This window comes from Tachysurus fulvidraco, chromosome 7 (genome assembly GCF_022655615.1).
Source record: "Tachysurus fulvidraco isolate hzauxx_2018 chromosome 7, HZAU_PFXX_2.0, whole genome shotgun sequence".
Taxonomy (NCBI): Eukaryota; Metazoa; Chordata; class Actinopteri; order Siluriformes; family Bagridae; genus Tachysurus; species Tachysurus fulvidraco.
In genome coordinates this window covers 11,286,392-11,303,778 of record NC_062524.1, presented here as the reverse complement: position 1 = coordinate 11,303,778, position 17,387 = coordinate 11,286,392, and the positions used below count along the sequence as shown (strand labels likewise).

General features: G+C 41.9%; 1 protein-coding gene across 7 annotated transcripts in view; it reads right to left on the bottom strand.

Moving 5' to 3' along the window:
• ash1l (ash1 (absent, small, or homeotic)-like (Drosophila)) overlaps positions 1–17,022 on the bottom strand; it is a 40,536-nt gene extending 23,514 nt beyond the window's left edge. For 3 of the 7 annotated variants that reach the window (XM_047816815.1, XM_047816819.1, XM_047816820.1), the window contains exons 1-4: positions 16,857–17,022; positions 15,876–15,968; positions 9,070–9,800; positions 967–5,275 (exon numbers count right to left, since the gene is read on the bottom strand). In XM_047816815.1, coding sequence (XP_047672771.1) covers positions 967–5,275; positions 9,070–9,636 — 4,876 coding nt within the window. In that variant the 5' untranslated portion in view covers positions 9,637–9,800; positions 15,876–15,968; positions 16,857–17,022. Of the gene's footprint in view, positions 1–966; positions 5,276–9,069; positions 9,801–11,049; positions 11,206–15,875; positions 15,969–16,856 lie in introns of all 7 variants that reach the window. The other 4 variants (XM_047816817.1, XM_047816818.1, XM_047816816.1 and 1 more) reach the window with 4 other exon arrangements.
• Between the last annotated feature and the right edge of the window lie 365 nt (positions 17,023–17,387).

The window sequence follows — 17,387 nt, the reverse complement described above, 5'->3', positions numbered from 1 at the left end:
TTAGTTTAAAGTATTCCACTAAAGCAGCACTAAACTGCCTTTTTTTTATAATATGGCTTAATGTGTGTTTTAAAATAAGTTTTACTGTCCTCTAATATAAATGGCTCATTATATCAGCTCAATTCTACAGTATTAGTACAGTATTTGTATCTAACACACAAAAATTGTAAAGCCGCAGTTTTATGGTCATTCAGACACAAAAAAGCTGAGTGAGCATGAAAGAAGGGGTAAACAGGGAGCTGATGTTAGCAAATGGCTAAATCTTACTTTGGCAGACATGATGTCACATTTATCAAATATGACCTGAATTAAATAGTCAGGAAAATTACAGGAGAAAAAAAATCTTCTCTTTCTAAGATAATTTGCCTTCTTTAATAAGAATCCCCTAGTTTCCTGTTCCAGCATTTGTCCTTCTTACATCTGACTAGTTTCATCGCAAAGAGTGTTGCACATAAGCGTATACAAACAATACACAACACTAAGTCACAGCTTCCTAGGTTCGTCTGTCCCTATACTCAGTGTTTCACGGAAAAGTAGATTATTTTCTTAATAAATAAAAAATTGTGTGTTACTGTGCCAGTTGTGGATGAAACAGACAAGCTGAGACAGTCTGATGTGAATTCAGGGTTAGACATTTGAAGTCTATCAGCTATATAAATAAAGATAACCAAAAAATGTATCAAGGTTTAGGGAAGATTAGGGAAGCTGTTGTGATGAGGGAAGTGTGAGAATTATAGCAAGAGATTACGAACAGCTCTAAGAGTACACATTGCTGCATGAATTCTGTAACCCTCACAGTATCACAAATCTGGGTTTACTCTGCAAAGTCATTTTTGGATTTGTTTTTATATACAGTCACTTGCCAAGAAATTCAAGGCAGGTATAAATAAGAAACATATAATAATCTAAAAACTTCATAAAAGAATGTCACTGCTATTAAACCATTAACTTCATAAACTCATTTACCTGATTCTCTCCTTTCAGCAGATGTGGACAGATCTTTCCTCAGTGATTTGTCCAAACGTGTCAGACTTGAGCCCTCTGAACTCCCAGCTTTCCTGCCTTGATTACATCTAAGAGAAGTCCGAGTAAGGGCTGAAGCAAAAAGGTTGGTGTGGTGGGAGCCTGATTCCTGTTCCTCATTTGGAGAATTGTGATCTTCATCCTCACTGTCTGAGCAACCCACAGAGTTATGCACATGGCCATCTGAGAACGGCCCCTGCCCAAGAGTCTGATTATGGGAGAGTTTGGAGTAATCAACATCATAGCTGCCAATCCTAAACCAAGAGTCTGCAGCATGGTGCCCCCGACTCCCTTGGCCCAAAGATAGTCTTGAAGGGACCAGACAAGACATAGAGGCTTCTTTCTGCTTGTACCTTTCTGCTGAAGATGATGAGGAGGAGGAAGGGGAGTTGCCAGAGGTGGCAGCTGCCTGCTTGCCAGCATTGGATTCAGCTGAGCCATCTGGACCATATCCACAATGCTTGAGTGATTCCATGCTTCCACCTCTTCTCCCCCGCTCCCCTCTTCCAGCTACCATGCCTTCACCTACATTTCTCCCTCCTCCTCCTCCTCCACCACCACCACCACCCCCTCCACCATCATCTCCCTCTTCCTCTCCACAGCGGTCACGATGTTTATGTCTGTGCTTGTGTTTATGGTGCCAGCTAAATGACAGTTCAGAAGACATAGGAGGGTACAGCACTGCTGAACGTCCCCCACTGAGATATTCTTGTCGTAGAAGCTTATGTTTTTTCTTGTGGAACTTAGAAGGGTTGAGAAGCAGATGTGGAGGGTGATGATGATGATGAACATATGAAGGAGGAGGAGGTGGAGGGAAGGAAGGACTATGGTGACCATGGTGAGATGGGGCAGAATGTGTAGCCTGGTGGTGAGGATGAGGGTACAGTGCACTGGCTGGGGGATAGCCCCGATAATAACCAAGTCCAAGAGGGGCTGAGGAGTACGGAACACCATAAGAAGGGTGATAAAACCCTCCACTGGTAAGGGGAAACCCTAGCCCGGGGACAAAAGGCACCTCTGACATTGACTCTCGAAGTTTTGGGGGCCTCCCACGCTTTTTCTTGAGATCAGGCTTACGGACATAGTGCAGGGGATCACATGGGTAGGCTGGGTGGGGCGAGTAGTACCCACTAAAGTTGATCCTAAAAATTGTTGGTAAAAGGTCTCTATGAAGGTAATGATGAGGTGTGGGGTTAGTGCCAATGCTACTGCCTGCTCTGGTACCAGCCAAACCAGCCCCATGACTTGTGCCAGCTGTTCCTGTACCAAGACCCAGACTGCTGCCCAGACGAAGAGTTGGTGTCCGGTGGGAAATTCGTATTCCACAAAGCCGCACACAAATCTCATCAAGCTCAGCCAGGAAATCAGGATCCTGTCTCCGTGAACGTAGCTGCAGGTACTTCTTCTTGCGTTTGCGTTTCTGCCTTTTCAACTTATCATAGCCTGGGCATCCATGGCCACGCCGTTTGCACTTATGCTTATGTTTTTCTTTGTGGCCCACTAGTGCTGAAGCAGAAGCCAATGGGTGTGGTCGCCGTGGATCCGCTGATGACCTTTCCCCAAGTGGGGATGGCGTGGGGGAAGAACAATCAAGTAGTACAGTAGATGAATGTCTCCTGCTGCCTCTGAGGTTATGCCCTAGCCCAATACCCACTGAAGACCCCATAATTCCAGGCATTAGTAGTCCATTGGTCATACTCTGTGAGACACCTAACCCAGCTAACCCACTAGCACTCCCAGCCTTCTCCCCACGATCAGATGTACTGTTGTTGTCTGTTCCTATGCCACTGTCACTGGGCACAGTCTCCTCACTGTGAGACTCACTCACTGGGGAAGGTGTAGCCTCTTTAAGCTCACTAAGAGGAGCAGGGGATGTAGGAAGTATTGGCCTGGGAGGTGAGAGCTTGCGACAATGATAAAGCGGTCTGTAGTGGTGGTGGTGATGATGGTGGTGACCTCTGCAAGAAGGCTTCTTCTGAGAGCAGTGTGAAGACGTGGAACCTCCCAAAGAACGTGGGGAGGGTGCTGAAAGAGTTGGTGGGGTAAAGGGAAATGAGTGATGGCTACAATGTGAGTGGACTGACCCAGGCTCCACAAAACTAGCATCACTGATGGGGCTTTGTCCACCACTAGACTGGGAAAGTGAAGGGGAGGGGAAAATGTCAGAGGGAGGAATCTGGTTGTGCTGGTTTTGTGAAGCCAAAGACTGATGTGAATGGTGTGGGGAAGAAGTGTTTGGTGTCAAAAAAGGTTCAGGTGGTGGTGTAGGGGCACCTGGTGAATTGTTGGCTGGTGCTTTTGGCTTGCGACCCCTTCTTTTACCCATGTATATTGTCCCTTTTTTACTTACATTGATTTGAGGTCCAAGTTTGCCACCAAAGGTTGCAGCAAGAGTTGAGAGAGATTGAGAAGCAGAAGCTGCGGTCCCTGCCATGCCTGTACTTTTAGTGACCTCTGGCTCAGTTGCTGATCCTGACCCTAACAGGATCTGGCTGAGAAACCGCTTCCGCTTTACAGTCTTCATCTTGTTGATCTTGCCTATAATCGTTTTCATTATAAGCTGCCCATTGCCTTTGTTGTGAAAGCCCTTGTCGCCTGCCACAGTATCCCCTGGCTCCGGAGCAAGTGTTGGAGGCTGCGTCTCCTGTGGTAGTGTTGGAGGTAAGCGTTTTGGTCTTCCTCTCTTTCGTGGCATGGGTTTAGGAGGATTCAGGTCCACCTCTGGGTGCAATACAGGGGGATCCTGCTCCTCTTTGGACATTAAGTATACTTTCGGTGGAGTCACTTTGGGAGGCAAACGACCACGTGTAGGTGCATCCAATGTTGGCATTTTTGACTTAGGCCGGCCCCTTTTCTTGGGTGGTGGCAAATAGAGCTCTGAGACAGGAAGCATACGATTAGCATTGGGTGGCCTTCCCACAGGCCGACGTATGGGTTGGGAGGATGTAGGGTCGGTAGGCAGTGTGGTGGATTTGGTTTGACAAGGAGAAACATCATCTATCGCTCTGTGTGCGCGACTGACTACTTTAGTCCAGCGAGGTCTTCGACCCCGCCGCTTTTTAAGAGGCTTAGACTCCTGTTCTGCTGGTGATCCAGGTGATGCAGGGTCATGGTCATCACAAAGTTGTGAGAAGCTGCTACTAGTACCGGTAGGAAAAGAAGGAGAAGAAGTGTGTTTTGTGGACTCTGCAGGACTTAGTTCTCCATAAGCATGACTTTCTTGTGCAGGACTTCGTTTAGCTGGACTTAAGCTCTTCCCCCTCTCCCCTCGAAATACAGAGAAGGGCCCCTTTTCTTTAGTGTCTTGCTTCCCTAACACTGCTGGGGAGGGGCCTTTACTCATTTCTCTGACATTGAAAATGTCCTTGTCCCACTCTTTCTCTCCATCGATGGGTTCCTCTGTTTGTGAGGGGCTTGCAGTGATCCTTGACCCAAGTGACGCAGGCATCACCTGGTGGCAGATACCACTCCCTATTCTCTCTATGGAAGAGGAGAAAAGAGGTGGTGTGGATGAATGTGGTCCAAGACGAGACACTGATTTTATTCCATTGCTATTATCATCGTCAATGCCATCGTTATGGGTTGTTAAACAACTGTTGATATATGATGCCGCAGAAATGTGGTTGCTGCAGTTACCGTTGCTACCTGTAATCTCTTTTGAAAGTCCACTTGGTTCCTCTTTTCTTGGCATGCCAGATAACTTCTCCAGGATACTGTCTTTGTTTCGGGAGCCATATGGACGACCTGGGGGCCGTGAAACAGGTGGAGCAGGGGCAAGATGTGCTACTCTGGAATACGTGTTCCTGTTGGCCATAGCCCGCTCAGGCCGCTGCAAATTTGAGATCAGGGGTGGAGAGCTGCTGTGTGCTGGAGCTGGAGTTACTTTTCGGGCTTTGGGCTTAGGACACTTAGTAGGTGGGCAGGTGGCTATAAGCTGCGCAAGTTTCTCAGTGACTGTAGGAGTACCCCAATTTGGTGCTCCTCTTTCTTGTTCCCTCTGGCTATCTGAGGAGTAAGTATACTGAGGTGGTTTTGTGATTCCGTCAATTTTGGGTTCATGTGGAGATGAACTGGGGGAAGGAGTTAGTAGTGAAGGGGTTGGTGAGTTGTTTTGGGGTACAAGGCTCTTTTTTCCAAAGGAGTGTGATTTGCTGTCTAATACAGGGCAGTGACTGTTAATGGATTTTTCTGAAGAAGCAATGGATTTCACATCTGTCTTTCCTTCAGACTTGCAAGCCAGCTTTGGAGGACCCTAGTGAGAAAAAAAAATTTAGGAATTCCAGTATTTGAAACTAAGCAAATGGTTTATTTTTTTTATGCATATTTTTTAAACAGAATGATTTTAATCCCCAAACCTTTTATTTTTATCGTGGGATTGAAGGAATTTTGCATGAATTTAATCATTCCCATATTACAAGCCTAGCATCTGTAATACAGGAAATTCCTGCACATATATTAAGCATATATTGAGATCCCTCAATATAAAATTAATAAATGAGAACACACACACACTTTCTCCACCATACAACCACTTTGAAATGTCATATGTGAGCCTTCCACAAACAATTCCCACAAAGTCGGAGGTACACGATTGCATAGAATGGCTTTGTATGATGACGCATTCCAAGGGGACTTTCTATATAAAACAGTAGTTTACTCTGAACTAAAGAAAGCTGTCATGAGGACAGAAAAGCATGGTCTGAGTTTTGTTACACATGTAAGTTTTGTGAACCCTTTTATATAAATTTATATAAACTATATTTCTGCATAAATATGACCCAAAACAGCATCAGATTTTCAAACAAGTCCTAAAGGTAAACACAATCAATCAAATGAGCCAACAATATTAATAATCTTCATTTTAATTATTCCTCCACAAATTATTTTTCCAATAGTTCTCTGGCTTGTTCACATGATCTTTAACAAACTTCATGAGCAGCAATGTACATTTTGGAGAGTAGTGGCTTTATCTAATATCTGAAAATCTGACGATGTTTTGGGTCATATTTAGAAATTTCTATATTTCTACATAAAGGTTTCAAGCAACACACACACACACATACATACACATACACATATACATACACATATATACACACACACAGAAATGCTTAATAAAGTATAATAAAATAGTGCAAAGCGTTAAATATAAACAAAGAGAAACCTGAGAATTTAGTGCAAGGAAGTTCACTAGCTGTTCACCTTCTGGTGAATAAAGTGTTTTAAAATATGTGCAGTGTTTTGTAAACATAAATAAAACTGAGGTAGACTGAGCTACATCTGTAATATAAAAAATGATACAGTACAGTAACATTGTTGTACTGTAAAACCTGCAGAAATATGAAAAAGTAGCGGACTTTTCCTCTTTTATTTACAATTTCCTCGCTCGCTACAGCGCTCATTTTCTGCTTATCAGTCACCGGTTACTGAAGTGGAATCCTGCAGACCAGCACGAGACAACGATATGGCGCAACCAAACGTGATACTGTTACATGATTGGCTGTTAGCGTGTCACTCCCTACGTTGCTAGCTTACGAGAGAGTGAGTGCCTTTGTTAATGCAACCACACTTGCTTCGCAACCTCTGTTTTCTTCCGATGAAGAATAAAAAATATCGAATGTTTTATCGAACACATTTTTTTATTGATATACGTGTCTATCGCGACACATATCGTTATCGTTTTATCGCCCAGCCCTACTGTGGAGACCTTTGTGATAACTTTTTGTATCCTTCTCCCCATTCATATTGACAAATTATCCTAGTTCTTTGATCATTAGGGAGTTCTTTTGAGGTTCACATGTTGTTGTTGTATGTTCTAAGTCACTACAGGTTAACTGAAAATGTGCCCAAAATATTGCACAGCCTATTTTTCACATTTTATATACTTTTATTAAACTAAATACTTTTAAATAAAAGTTTTAGTTTTCTAAAAACATCCACCTTTCTATAGAAACAGAATGACATATCACTACAACCTTCTTGCGATAGTATGTAAACTTGAAGTATGTGAAATCTGTTGTAAGTGTTTGAGCAGCAATAACTGTAAGGGCCTTTTTACACCTGGTCACTTCATGTGTTTTCTCGGATCCGATAGCTATCTGATTTGTTAAAACTGTTCCATTTACATTAGGCCACATAAATGCGTCTTGGCGAATCGGATATCAATCAGATCTTTCTACTCCCGCCCAAAATGCAAATATATTTTACCTCATTTTCGGGGTAATTAAAATGGAACACGCTTTAGTGTATGCGGTTTTCAGAATTCAATCAAAAAGAAGATGAAAGAAATTGTTACGACGGTTATGCTACAAAAAACAGCATTTACTGTTTGCTGCATTTTTGTCGGGCGACAGGAGTGCATTTTAAGACCCAGCGAGACACCTGGGTGAAAGATCACCTGCGTGTGATGTACTTCCATTTGGGAGGAGTATAGTGCTGACGTATGTGGCTTCAACGAACACATTCATTTACACCTGTCCAGTTTCATCTGAAATGCGTCCCAGACCACCTCCTGAAGTGGTTTGGCGATCAGATTTATATCCGTCTCGAAAACATTTCAGAGGGCATTTAGACCTGGTCTTTTTACCATCGGATAGCTATCTGATCACAGAAAACGCATGAAGTGACCAGGTGTAAAAAGCCCCTAAGTAAAGTTTCCGCTAACTTTCCATCAGTCCTGCACAACAGCTTAGAAGAAATTTATTCCATTCCTCAGTACGGAAGAGCTGCAACACTTGGATTTTAGTGGGTGTCCTCACATGAACTGCTTGCTTCAGCTTCGTTCCACAGTTTTTCTTTCCTTTTGGATTAATGTCAGGACATTGACTTTACCAATCTAAAACTTTATCTTTGTTCCTTTGTAGACAGACTTAAGTGCTTGATTGTTGTCATGGTGTATGAAGCATTTTTTCTTGAGATTCAGTTCATGGACAGACGTCTTGCCATGTTCTTATAGGGGCTTTTTACACCTGGTCACTTTATGCGTTTTCTGTGATCGGCTAGCTATGTTTTAAAAATGTTTACATGTAATATTTTTTTCTCCTGGTCCTTATTTTAAAATGGGATCAACTTTTTTAATTAGATCAACAATTATTTATATCGACCGATATGAAACACTGATATCGTGATACAGTTTTCAGCCTAATTTGTTGCTTTTATGAATTTTTGGATCATATTTATGCAGAAATATAGAAATTCCTAAAGGGTTCACAAACTTTCACGTGACAATGCGTGTGTGCATGTATACACACACACACACACACACACACACACACACACACACACACACACACACACACACACACTCTCTCTCATGTACACAAATACTCCAGGATTCGACAGAATCAAGCTTGTCTGCAAATCTGAAACCCGACCTGTAGGGGTGCTGGAAACAATCATGCTTCAGACAGCAGCAATCGTGATCAGTGTGAAAACCATCTAAGAAGCCCATAACTGTTCCAGCATGACAATGTTTCTGTGCACAGTGTTCTAAGAAGACATGAGTTGCCAAAGGACTCAAGTGCCCTCGTCCTGCAAAAAGAACTGATCTCAACACCTGTGAATATCTTTGGGACAATCTGGAAGACTTTTGGAATGACCTGCTAATTGCAGCCCATGCACCCGTACCATCAATGGGACGTTAATGCTTCAAAATCTACTGAAAAGTTTTCCTAGAAGAGTGAATGTTATAATAACGGAACGGGATTGGACGTTCCGCATGTGCTGTGATGGTCATTCATGCACAAACTTTCAGCCATATAGTGTAGAGGATCTACAAGTGTCTAAAACATTGGGATAAACGAGAGGTCCAGATAACAGATGCAGAAAAACAATGAAAAAATTATTTGTCTAGGTTGCTGAGAAGACAAACGCTGAAACATGGCAAACATACTGCTTAAAGAAGCTATAAAGATTTGATTAAGCAAATCCCCACAAAAATGTTAGCTTGGCTCCGTTAATCGAGAGTTTAGCAGAAAGTTTATCAGTTAATCTTTGCTTCTGGTTTCCATGCTACGATTTCAAAACTGTGACAAAGGTGGAACTTACTCTTTTAGATGGGGCATTCCCATTCACAGGAGTTTCAGGGCTGGTGGAAGAAGAAGTAGGAAGAGAAGTTGCAGATGCATTATTGGATAAAACACCTGACGACAGAGGCACTCCTGGGTTACCAGTGGGGTCCTTTTCGGCATCTTTCTGCAAACTCAGGGCGTTTCCACTGTCATCAGAAGGTCCCACACGACGATTGCCTCGTCCTCCACCTCGGCTGCCGTGTCTAACCGTTGCTCTGAATGCTGGCCGACAGACGTAGTTCTCAAGGATTTTAGGGGGCTTCTTCATTCGTTTGGCCTGGAGGCCTATCTTAAGTTTGACGTTGCCCTCTGAGTAGCTGGTCTCTTTGACTGAGAACTGTGGAGACTGCTGCTGCTGTTGGTCGCCAGCACTCGCCGAGTTGCAGGACGCAGCCGGCACCGAATCTCTTTCCTTCTCCCGCTTCTTTTTTTCATCTTCATCGTCTTTCTTCCCACCTCCTCCGTCCTTCTCGCACTCGACTTGTAAGGCATTTGCAGGGAGAGGAGGTGGTGTGGTGGGCCCTCCTTGTGTCCTCTGATCCATTGATGATATGAGAAACAGGGAAGGGCTGAGCAGTATGTGCTCGCAAGAAGTACAATCCCGGGGGCTGCAGAATCCAGCTGGAGGTGGCAGATGGGATATAATAAGAGTTGTTGGTTTGAAGCAATGGCGTCCTTTCCTGGCTGCCAGCCCTCGTCACCTTCAAACTGGTGAAAAAAAAAAGAGATAAACCGATAAAGCGATTCTTAACACATAGGTACACGGCCCATAATTCTAAAAATATGCATGGTTTTAAAATAATTACGACTGAAAAGTGCATTGGACAAAATTTACATCAAAAAGTACATCAGACTGGCAAAAAAAATAAACTGTTATAAAAGTTATACTGGCTAAAGGACAGAGCATCTAGCATTAGCCACTGACATCAAAGTGGCACAATTTTAACTTCATAGACGATTCACAAACATGTTAAACAAAGTTTAAATGAAAGTTCAGACTCACTTTAGCTCTTGACAAAAAGTCAAACATTCAATACAAATTATAGCATTTATACTGCAACTCAATATGTACTGCATCCTCTTGCAACAATGCCAAAGTATTAGTAAATCATTAACCCGGTTCATTGCCACTGGAGTGACTTGCCTGGTTAGAATACAAGCCGTGTAACACGAAGAGTTCCCGCGAGCTGCAAAAAGTGAAATCAGCAGAGTTTTTACAATCGGATTGTGTGTTAATCGATTAGATTAGATCATACATAGAATTCCCCATTTCTCAGTTATGGATCTGCCATGAGTGCAAACTGTAGTTGCTATGCTGTCTATTAGTGGAATGGGACCACAACAGGTCCTTTGCTGATCAAATACGATTTATTCCTCCATTTTCAGTATAGCGAAGACATCAAATGCAGTTTTTCCTTTGGGTGAGATCAGCCTCAAATCATCGCTCAAATTGCTCTACTCTGGGAACTCAAGAGTGTTTCAAGATTTAGTTTACTTTTACGTATCATGGTTCACTGGCAGAATCAGTCTACTGTGATATAACTGCACATACATAATGCAAAACAGACACTGTGACTAAAAATCAATCAGACACCTTCCAGCTAAAATGTAAACTCTGCAGGTGTTTGGAAATTACACCGTACCATTTGCAAGCAAGCATATCTATAACCTAAAATTGGGGATTGGGATGAAGGACCGGGCCGCCCTATACGTCTAATTGTACCGTCCTTCATGTCTATTTGTAAATGTCCACTGGCACTGTGCTTTAGACAGGATACAGGGATAGCAACAGACAACAGGTTATAATCGGAAACCTAAACATTAAGTCCAAAAGCGAACGGACGCCTGACTATCGTACAAATACGTGGTTCTTTCAAACTATGGAGAAGTTGAACACACACACACACACACACAATTGTATGCTGCAAACATTACATTACTAATTGAAAGCAAGTACCTTCCTGCTTTCTACTGACGTTCACGAAGCAGAAGATTTCTTTGGACGTATTGTTCAGATGTAGTCACAAAGCAGAGAGATGCTCCAACAGACGATGCACGTGTGAAACCATTGTTTCTCTATGAACACTGCCAAGCCTGAAGACTAGTCTCTGACCTTTACAAAGTGCAACAAACATGAGCAATCATATATGAACCACACAATTTCTTCCATCGTTTCCTAAAGCCAGACCATTTTTGTTTTTCTTTGGATATTAATATAAACACTTGATTTAGAAAGGTGAAAAATGGAAAAGCTCTGTGAACGAGTGACTTTTTTTAAACACGTCTTGAAGACTTTGTACCGCTTCGATCTCACTAACTAAAACGTATAATTCGCCTACCTTAATGCTGAGAGACGCTAATCTGAAAGTGCCTCACTCGCATGTGATTCTTTTCCCCGAATACAACCTCAAAAATAACAATGTTGGATAGAATAATCAAACCGTGTCTCGGTGTTGTGCTGCTTGCTAGAATTTTAACATCAGGATTTAATGTAAAAATCACAGACTCAGACCAGCGTCATGTGATTTGTATCGTATCAAAGAAGCGGTAGTATCCGGCTCCCTTTAACCTTTCAAACCGACTCTAGAGTGCTTAGGATGAAAGCTTGCCCAGAGCAGGTGGTTTCTGTGGCTAAAATCATTGAGAGGCGAGTCAGTGCTGTGACCTCGGCACAGAGGCCCCCTGGGAGTCACAGAACCTGGCTGGCTTCTCTGGTTCTATGTGATCGCCAATTAAAACAACAGTGACGGAGGAAAAGCCAGACTCAGAATACGAAAGTAGAGGAACGCGGTTGGATTTTTTTTTTCATGCCCTGCTACAGGCAAAGGCTTAACAGCAGCCCAGAGAAGAACTACACGCATGGCTGATCAGGGTAGTAGAAACCATATTGTTGTTTTTTTTTCGATTATCAGTTTCATTAGCGCTTGCACATTATGTGCAGCTTTAACTGCCTCTATAAACTATAGTTAAGAATTTAATGTCTTGCCTTTCCCCATGTTTACTATGATTAGTAAATACCTATTACTAAAACCCATAACCTAATTTCTGTAAGATGACATCAGCCCTATTTCTGCCATACAAACCCCCTCCTTAAGTCCTTCGCCTGCCTTTTCCTCTTACTCACTTTGACTTGTTTCTTACTCACTTGGAAAGCCTACAGTACGGCGGTCAAAGCTGCTGTGTTCTTGCTAATCGAAAACACATTTTCTCCGGCGCCCCCTCCCTTCTTTGCTTTCCTCTGTTTATCCCTCCCTCAGTGACAATCGTTTTCTTATTTCCTAAGGGTTCTTGGCCCGACAAACTTATTCACTACATAGTTATTAAGTAACATTCACTCACACACACACACGCTTCGCTTCGAAGGAGTAAATCCTCGAGTGATATCGTTCGCTGGAAACTTCTGCAGACAAAAAGTGGAATCGCCGTGTTTTCTTTGCTTCCCTTTCGATAGTCTAACCCGGCGATGTCCGATCTTATCCGGAAAGGGCCGGCGTGGGTGCAGGTTTTCATTCCAACCAAGCAGAAGCCACACCAGAGTCTAAAAGCCAAGAACGACTGATTAAACAGGTGGGATCAGATATGGCTTCTGCATGGTTGGAATGAAAACCTGCACCCACACCGGCCCTTTGTGGATAAGATTGGACACCGCTGGTCTAATAAGTCTCCAAAAAAAAAAAAAAAGAAAGCTTAAATTATACATTTGATGGTATTTGAAAGTTTGCCTATCACAACTATAAACTGTTCATTAATTTCGACACAGCTTTCTAGACACGGAGCTTGAAACCTATCCTTTGTTACTGTAACCGCAACTGTAACAAAAGAAAGCCAGGATGCCACTTCTCTCGTTCCCTCACTTTCACTTCAGGCAAAAGTTTTAGCACCCACTGACATCCCTCTACTTGCCAGAGTAGCTTCCCATCTCTTAGGTGGATCATTTCTCACATAAAATAAGAGATAAGAGAGTAGTCTGGGCTTGAAATCAGCTGTTGTGTGAGATGTGAAGTCTTGTGTTTGGAGTTCTCATCACCTGAAAATCACTGGCTGCTGCTGAGGCTGGTCGCCACACGGACCATCTAAAGATCACCAGGAGTTTACTGTGGATGCTGAGGCTTAGAAAGGATAGCACTCAAGCCACCTTTATTGAAGAGTGAATAACCTCAGTTCAATACAACATTTAAAAGACATTCAGAAATGACTTTGATGGTCATAAGTTGCTATTAACCACATAAATTGACTCTAAAGTACACAATTCTAGACATAAAATAATTTACACTATCTCTTGTCACCCAGATCTCTTATGAATCTTCGTTCTCTCAAGGGTTCCTACTCGGGTCATCTCAGAAAGTTCTTCATTGCCACCATCACCTCTGTCGTGCTCATTGAGGACTAATTTAAAAAGCATAGATTTCTGTAAAGGAGGTTTTACTAGTAAACTCCTTGCCTGGAACAACCCATCAGATATCACTGTTGCTGTATCCTGTCAAACCAAAACCCAAATAACAAACAAAATATACTGTCTGTAACATACCAGCGCCTCAAAGTGAAGAATCCAGGCGATATCACACTTTGATGAAGCTGTTGGTTAGCTATACAAAACAACCAAACACACATATGCCCTAATGTTTTAGAGCGTGAACAGAAAGCAGCAGTCAAACTGTTCAAAAATTCTCCAGCGCTCTCCCGTCATCAAAAACCTGAGCTGAACAGAGCTGACATCCTCTCAACAAACTGAGTCAAGTTTGAAAATGACCAAATAACGAGACGCGAAAATTAGTCAACAGAAGTCACTTGATTAGTCAGAGATCATTTCCTCAGCAACGTTAACATGGATGGTGATCGGTGCAGCGAGGAGACGAGGACAAGTCTCGAGTGATGCCGATCACGATTAGCTGATAAAGTGATCATTTATTTCATACTGTAAACTTAAGACTACCAATACGTATGCCATGACATGAAGGACATAGATATAATGACTTTATTATTAATGAGTAATAATCTGAACGTCCGTCCCGTATTATTATTATTCTAATTATTAAATGTGGACCAACTGGAGAGTTTTGATGGTCATATATTTATCATGTATAATCTGATTTCTAAGAAATTGTTTGGTTGATTTGATATTTTGAGGTAAACGGGTGTTATACTTGGTGATGGTTTATGACATGAGTATGGAGAGAGTATACACACACACACACACACACACACACACACACACACACACACACACACACACACAGACACACACACAGACACATAAAAGTAGGTTCAGTGTGTTAAGTGTAATCTACTGCTGCTGGACAGAGCTGCTCTGATTAGTACAAAAGTAAAAGATTTATTTTGACAATATAAGACTATATGACATATATATACGACAATATCCATCACTTTCAGCAAGTTTTAATGCCAGAGTAAAGCTCTCTCTACAGACACTAGATTCTATTATCGATCCTATTTCTCAGTCTTTTAGTAAAGTTGTGTGGAAATGTTCTGATGGGTTCCGAAAAGTTTTAGTAAACTGATTTTCTTCATACTCGCATGAGTAGGTTAATCGGCTTTACGGTGCGTTCCTGAAACGGATGTATTTGCACGTAGCGACACCCACAAAACTCCATAAAAGGTAAAAAACAATCAGCTAGGAGCATGAAATGAAAGTTCAGGGTAACAGCTGAAAGGCCAAAGTGGGAGATATTTTGTCTCGCATCTAAAGCTGATAATAAGCACTAAACGTTCCACCGGCCAAGGCGTTCGTTCACGACTTGCGGCTGCGTACGGACAGACCGATCCGTCCTCTGTCCTTCGTTTATATTTGTCGTAATTAAATGATTCATTTTATTTTCCTTCATTTGTGTGTTTGTGTTGGCTGGTTCTATTTTTCCACTCAATTAATCCCGATAATGTAAAGTGATTAGCGAACCAGCAGTTGTTGTTGATGTCTCTATCGCTGCTCTTCTGTAAGTCTCACTAAACAGAGGAAACTGGGTGAAAAATGAAAACCTAATAAAATTAACCATATCAACTTCAGCATTATATTCTGGATAACCACGCAGTAACCCGTGAGAATAACGTCAAGCCGATCGAGTTGAGTCATTCGTTTTAAAACGTAAATTTCCACAGACTCGGTCAGGAGCGTTCGAGATTTTCGTGAATAGCCAATTCCGTGCATGGAAGGATTTACAAACAAATCCTTGTTTTGTTTCATACATTTGTTCGCTTTTTAACAGGTTTTTTTTTTTTTACAATATTACTGATTCCGAACAAAAGCAGGCTGAGAAGAAAAGAAAAGGCAAGGCTGGAGTGGCATGAGTGGCCTTGACAGGGGTAGGAGGTCAAGGGTTAAAGGTGAACAAAAGGTTCCTGACAAAACCTCGGTTAAAATCTCTAAAATTTTCGGTTAAAACCGAGTTTGTCAAAACGGTACTTCGATAAATCAAGACAAAAACGGAATAATAATCAGGAATCTCTGATAAACACCCACACACACAGAGTTATTAATGAGTTAGAAACCCAAACAGACTGAAGGAAATGTTTCAGTTCCCAAAAAACAAAACAAAAACAACAACTGCCCTTTATTTAACCTGCCTCCAATTGAAAGACCTGAATCTTACAATTCCAACCAGTTACAGATGTCTAATAAAAGGCTTGAATAATAAATACAACAGTGTGTGTGTGCTGCTCCTGTTTCCTCCCTTTTGGACAAACACACCTCCGTAAGAGTCATATAAAAACACACAAACACGTGTCACAAACATACACCTGAATAAAAAATAAGTCAAAACAACTCACCGTGGTTTATTTAGAGGCCAAAACGAGCTTTCACATCATTTAGGATCCAAATCTTCCCTTCATCAGTTCCAACATGGTTCCTTCTGTAAACTGCTGACGTCCCAAAAATAATAATAAACATATATATGTATATAAAACACAGAGAAATAATAAATATATTAACAAAATAATCGAGGAAGACAACCAGCTCAGAAAGCACTGTTTATATCTGTTTTTTTTTTTATCTCGGATCTTCTGGTTTTAGCTTCTTCTCGTATTTAACTCTTAATACAAAAAAATCACGTCCCTAAAAAACAACGTCCCTAAAGAGCAACAGATCCACATGTACACTGACACTCCAAGTCCTTAAATTATAGTAAATATATTTACAGGAAACGTAAAAACACGCGTTAAAGGGAGATTTTTAGCAGTGTTTCAGCGCGCAGTGGTCGTGTTTGGTTCTGTTAGCAAAGCTCGGTTCTAGCTTTAGAGGCTAAGCTATGATTTTTTTTGTTGTTGCTAAGGTGGCCTTCGTATCAACGTGGCAGTAAGTCGTGAAGACGAATCGGATTGTTTTTGTGACTTGGATAAATCAATAATTCCGACGTAGAGACGTGAAAAACATGCCGACGGACGTGTGGTGTTGGTGGTTGAAGAGTCATCAATCCTGTCAGTGGCACATTGCTAGTGACACGGCTAGCTGGCTAACTCCGACGTAGCTTAGCATAACCGCACACACACACCACAGCTAGCTTAGCAAAGCATCGTTCTTGCCTTAAATGACAGACGTAAAACACTTCCGTCCTTCCATGAAAACGCTGAAAGTAGAAGTAAAAGCGAGCGCTATTGAGATCAAGCTGCCTGTGTTCGGGTTATTACAAAAAAAAAAAACATGAACTGTCAACAAAATGGCGGCCGCGTTGAATCAACAGAAACCCGAAATGGATCTCTGACTTTAATATTTTTTCGTCTTTCTCGTCTCCAGAGATGAAGTCTTTTTACCCGTAACGTTCCGAAATGTCCCCAGGCTTCCGCTGTCCAGGGACCGGAGAAGGGTCGTGTTTTTAAAGGCGTGTGAATGGGCTTCTGCCCGTTAATCGGGCCTCCATGTCTGATGCGCCCGTAACGTTTCTGTCAGTACAACACGGGCATTCTCCCAGTGAGGGGAGGGGAGGGGAGGGGAGGGGCACAGGGAAACACACACACACACACACAGTGTGTGTGTGTGTGTGTGAGAGAGAGAGAGAGAGAGAGAGAGAGAGAGTGTGTGTGTGTGTGTGTGTGTGAGAGAGAGAGAGAGAGAGAGAGAGAGAGAGAGAGAGAGAGTGTGTGTGAGAGCAGAATGTCTTTCCACCTAAATGTTTCTTTTCTGGGTGTCCAAAATGGAGCCCCTTTCCAAAATGTAGGATTTATATATAAATATAATATTTTTAAATACATTTAAAAATAGGTTTATATATATATATATATATATATATATATATATATATATATATATATATATATATATATATACGGGTGTGTGTGTGTATA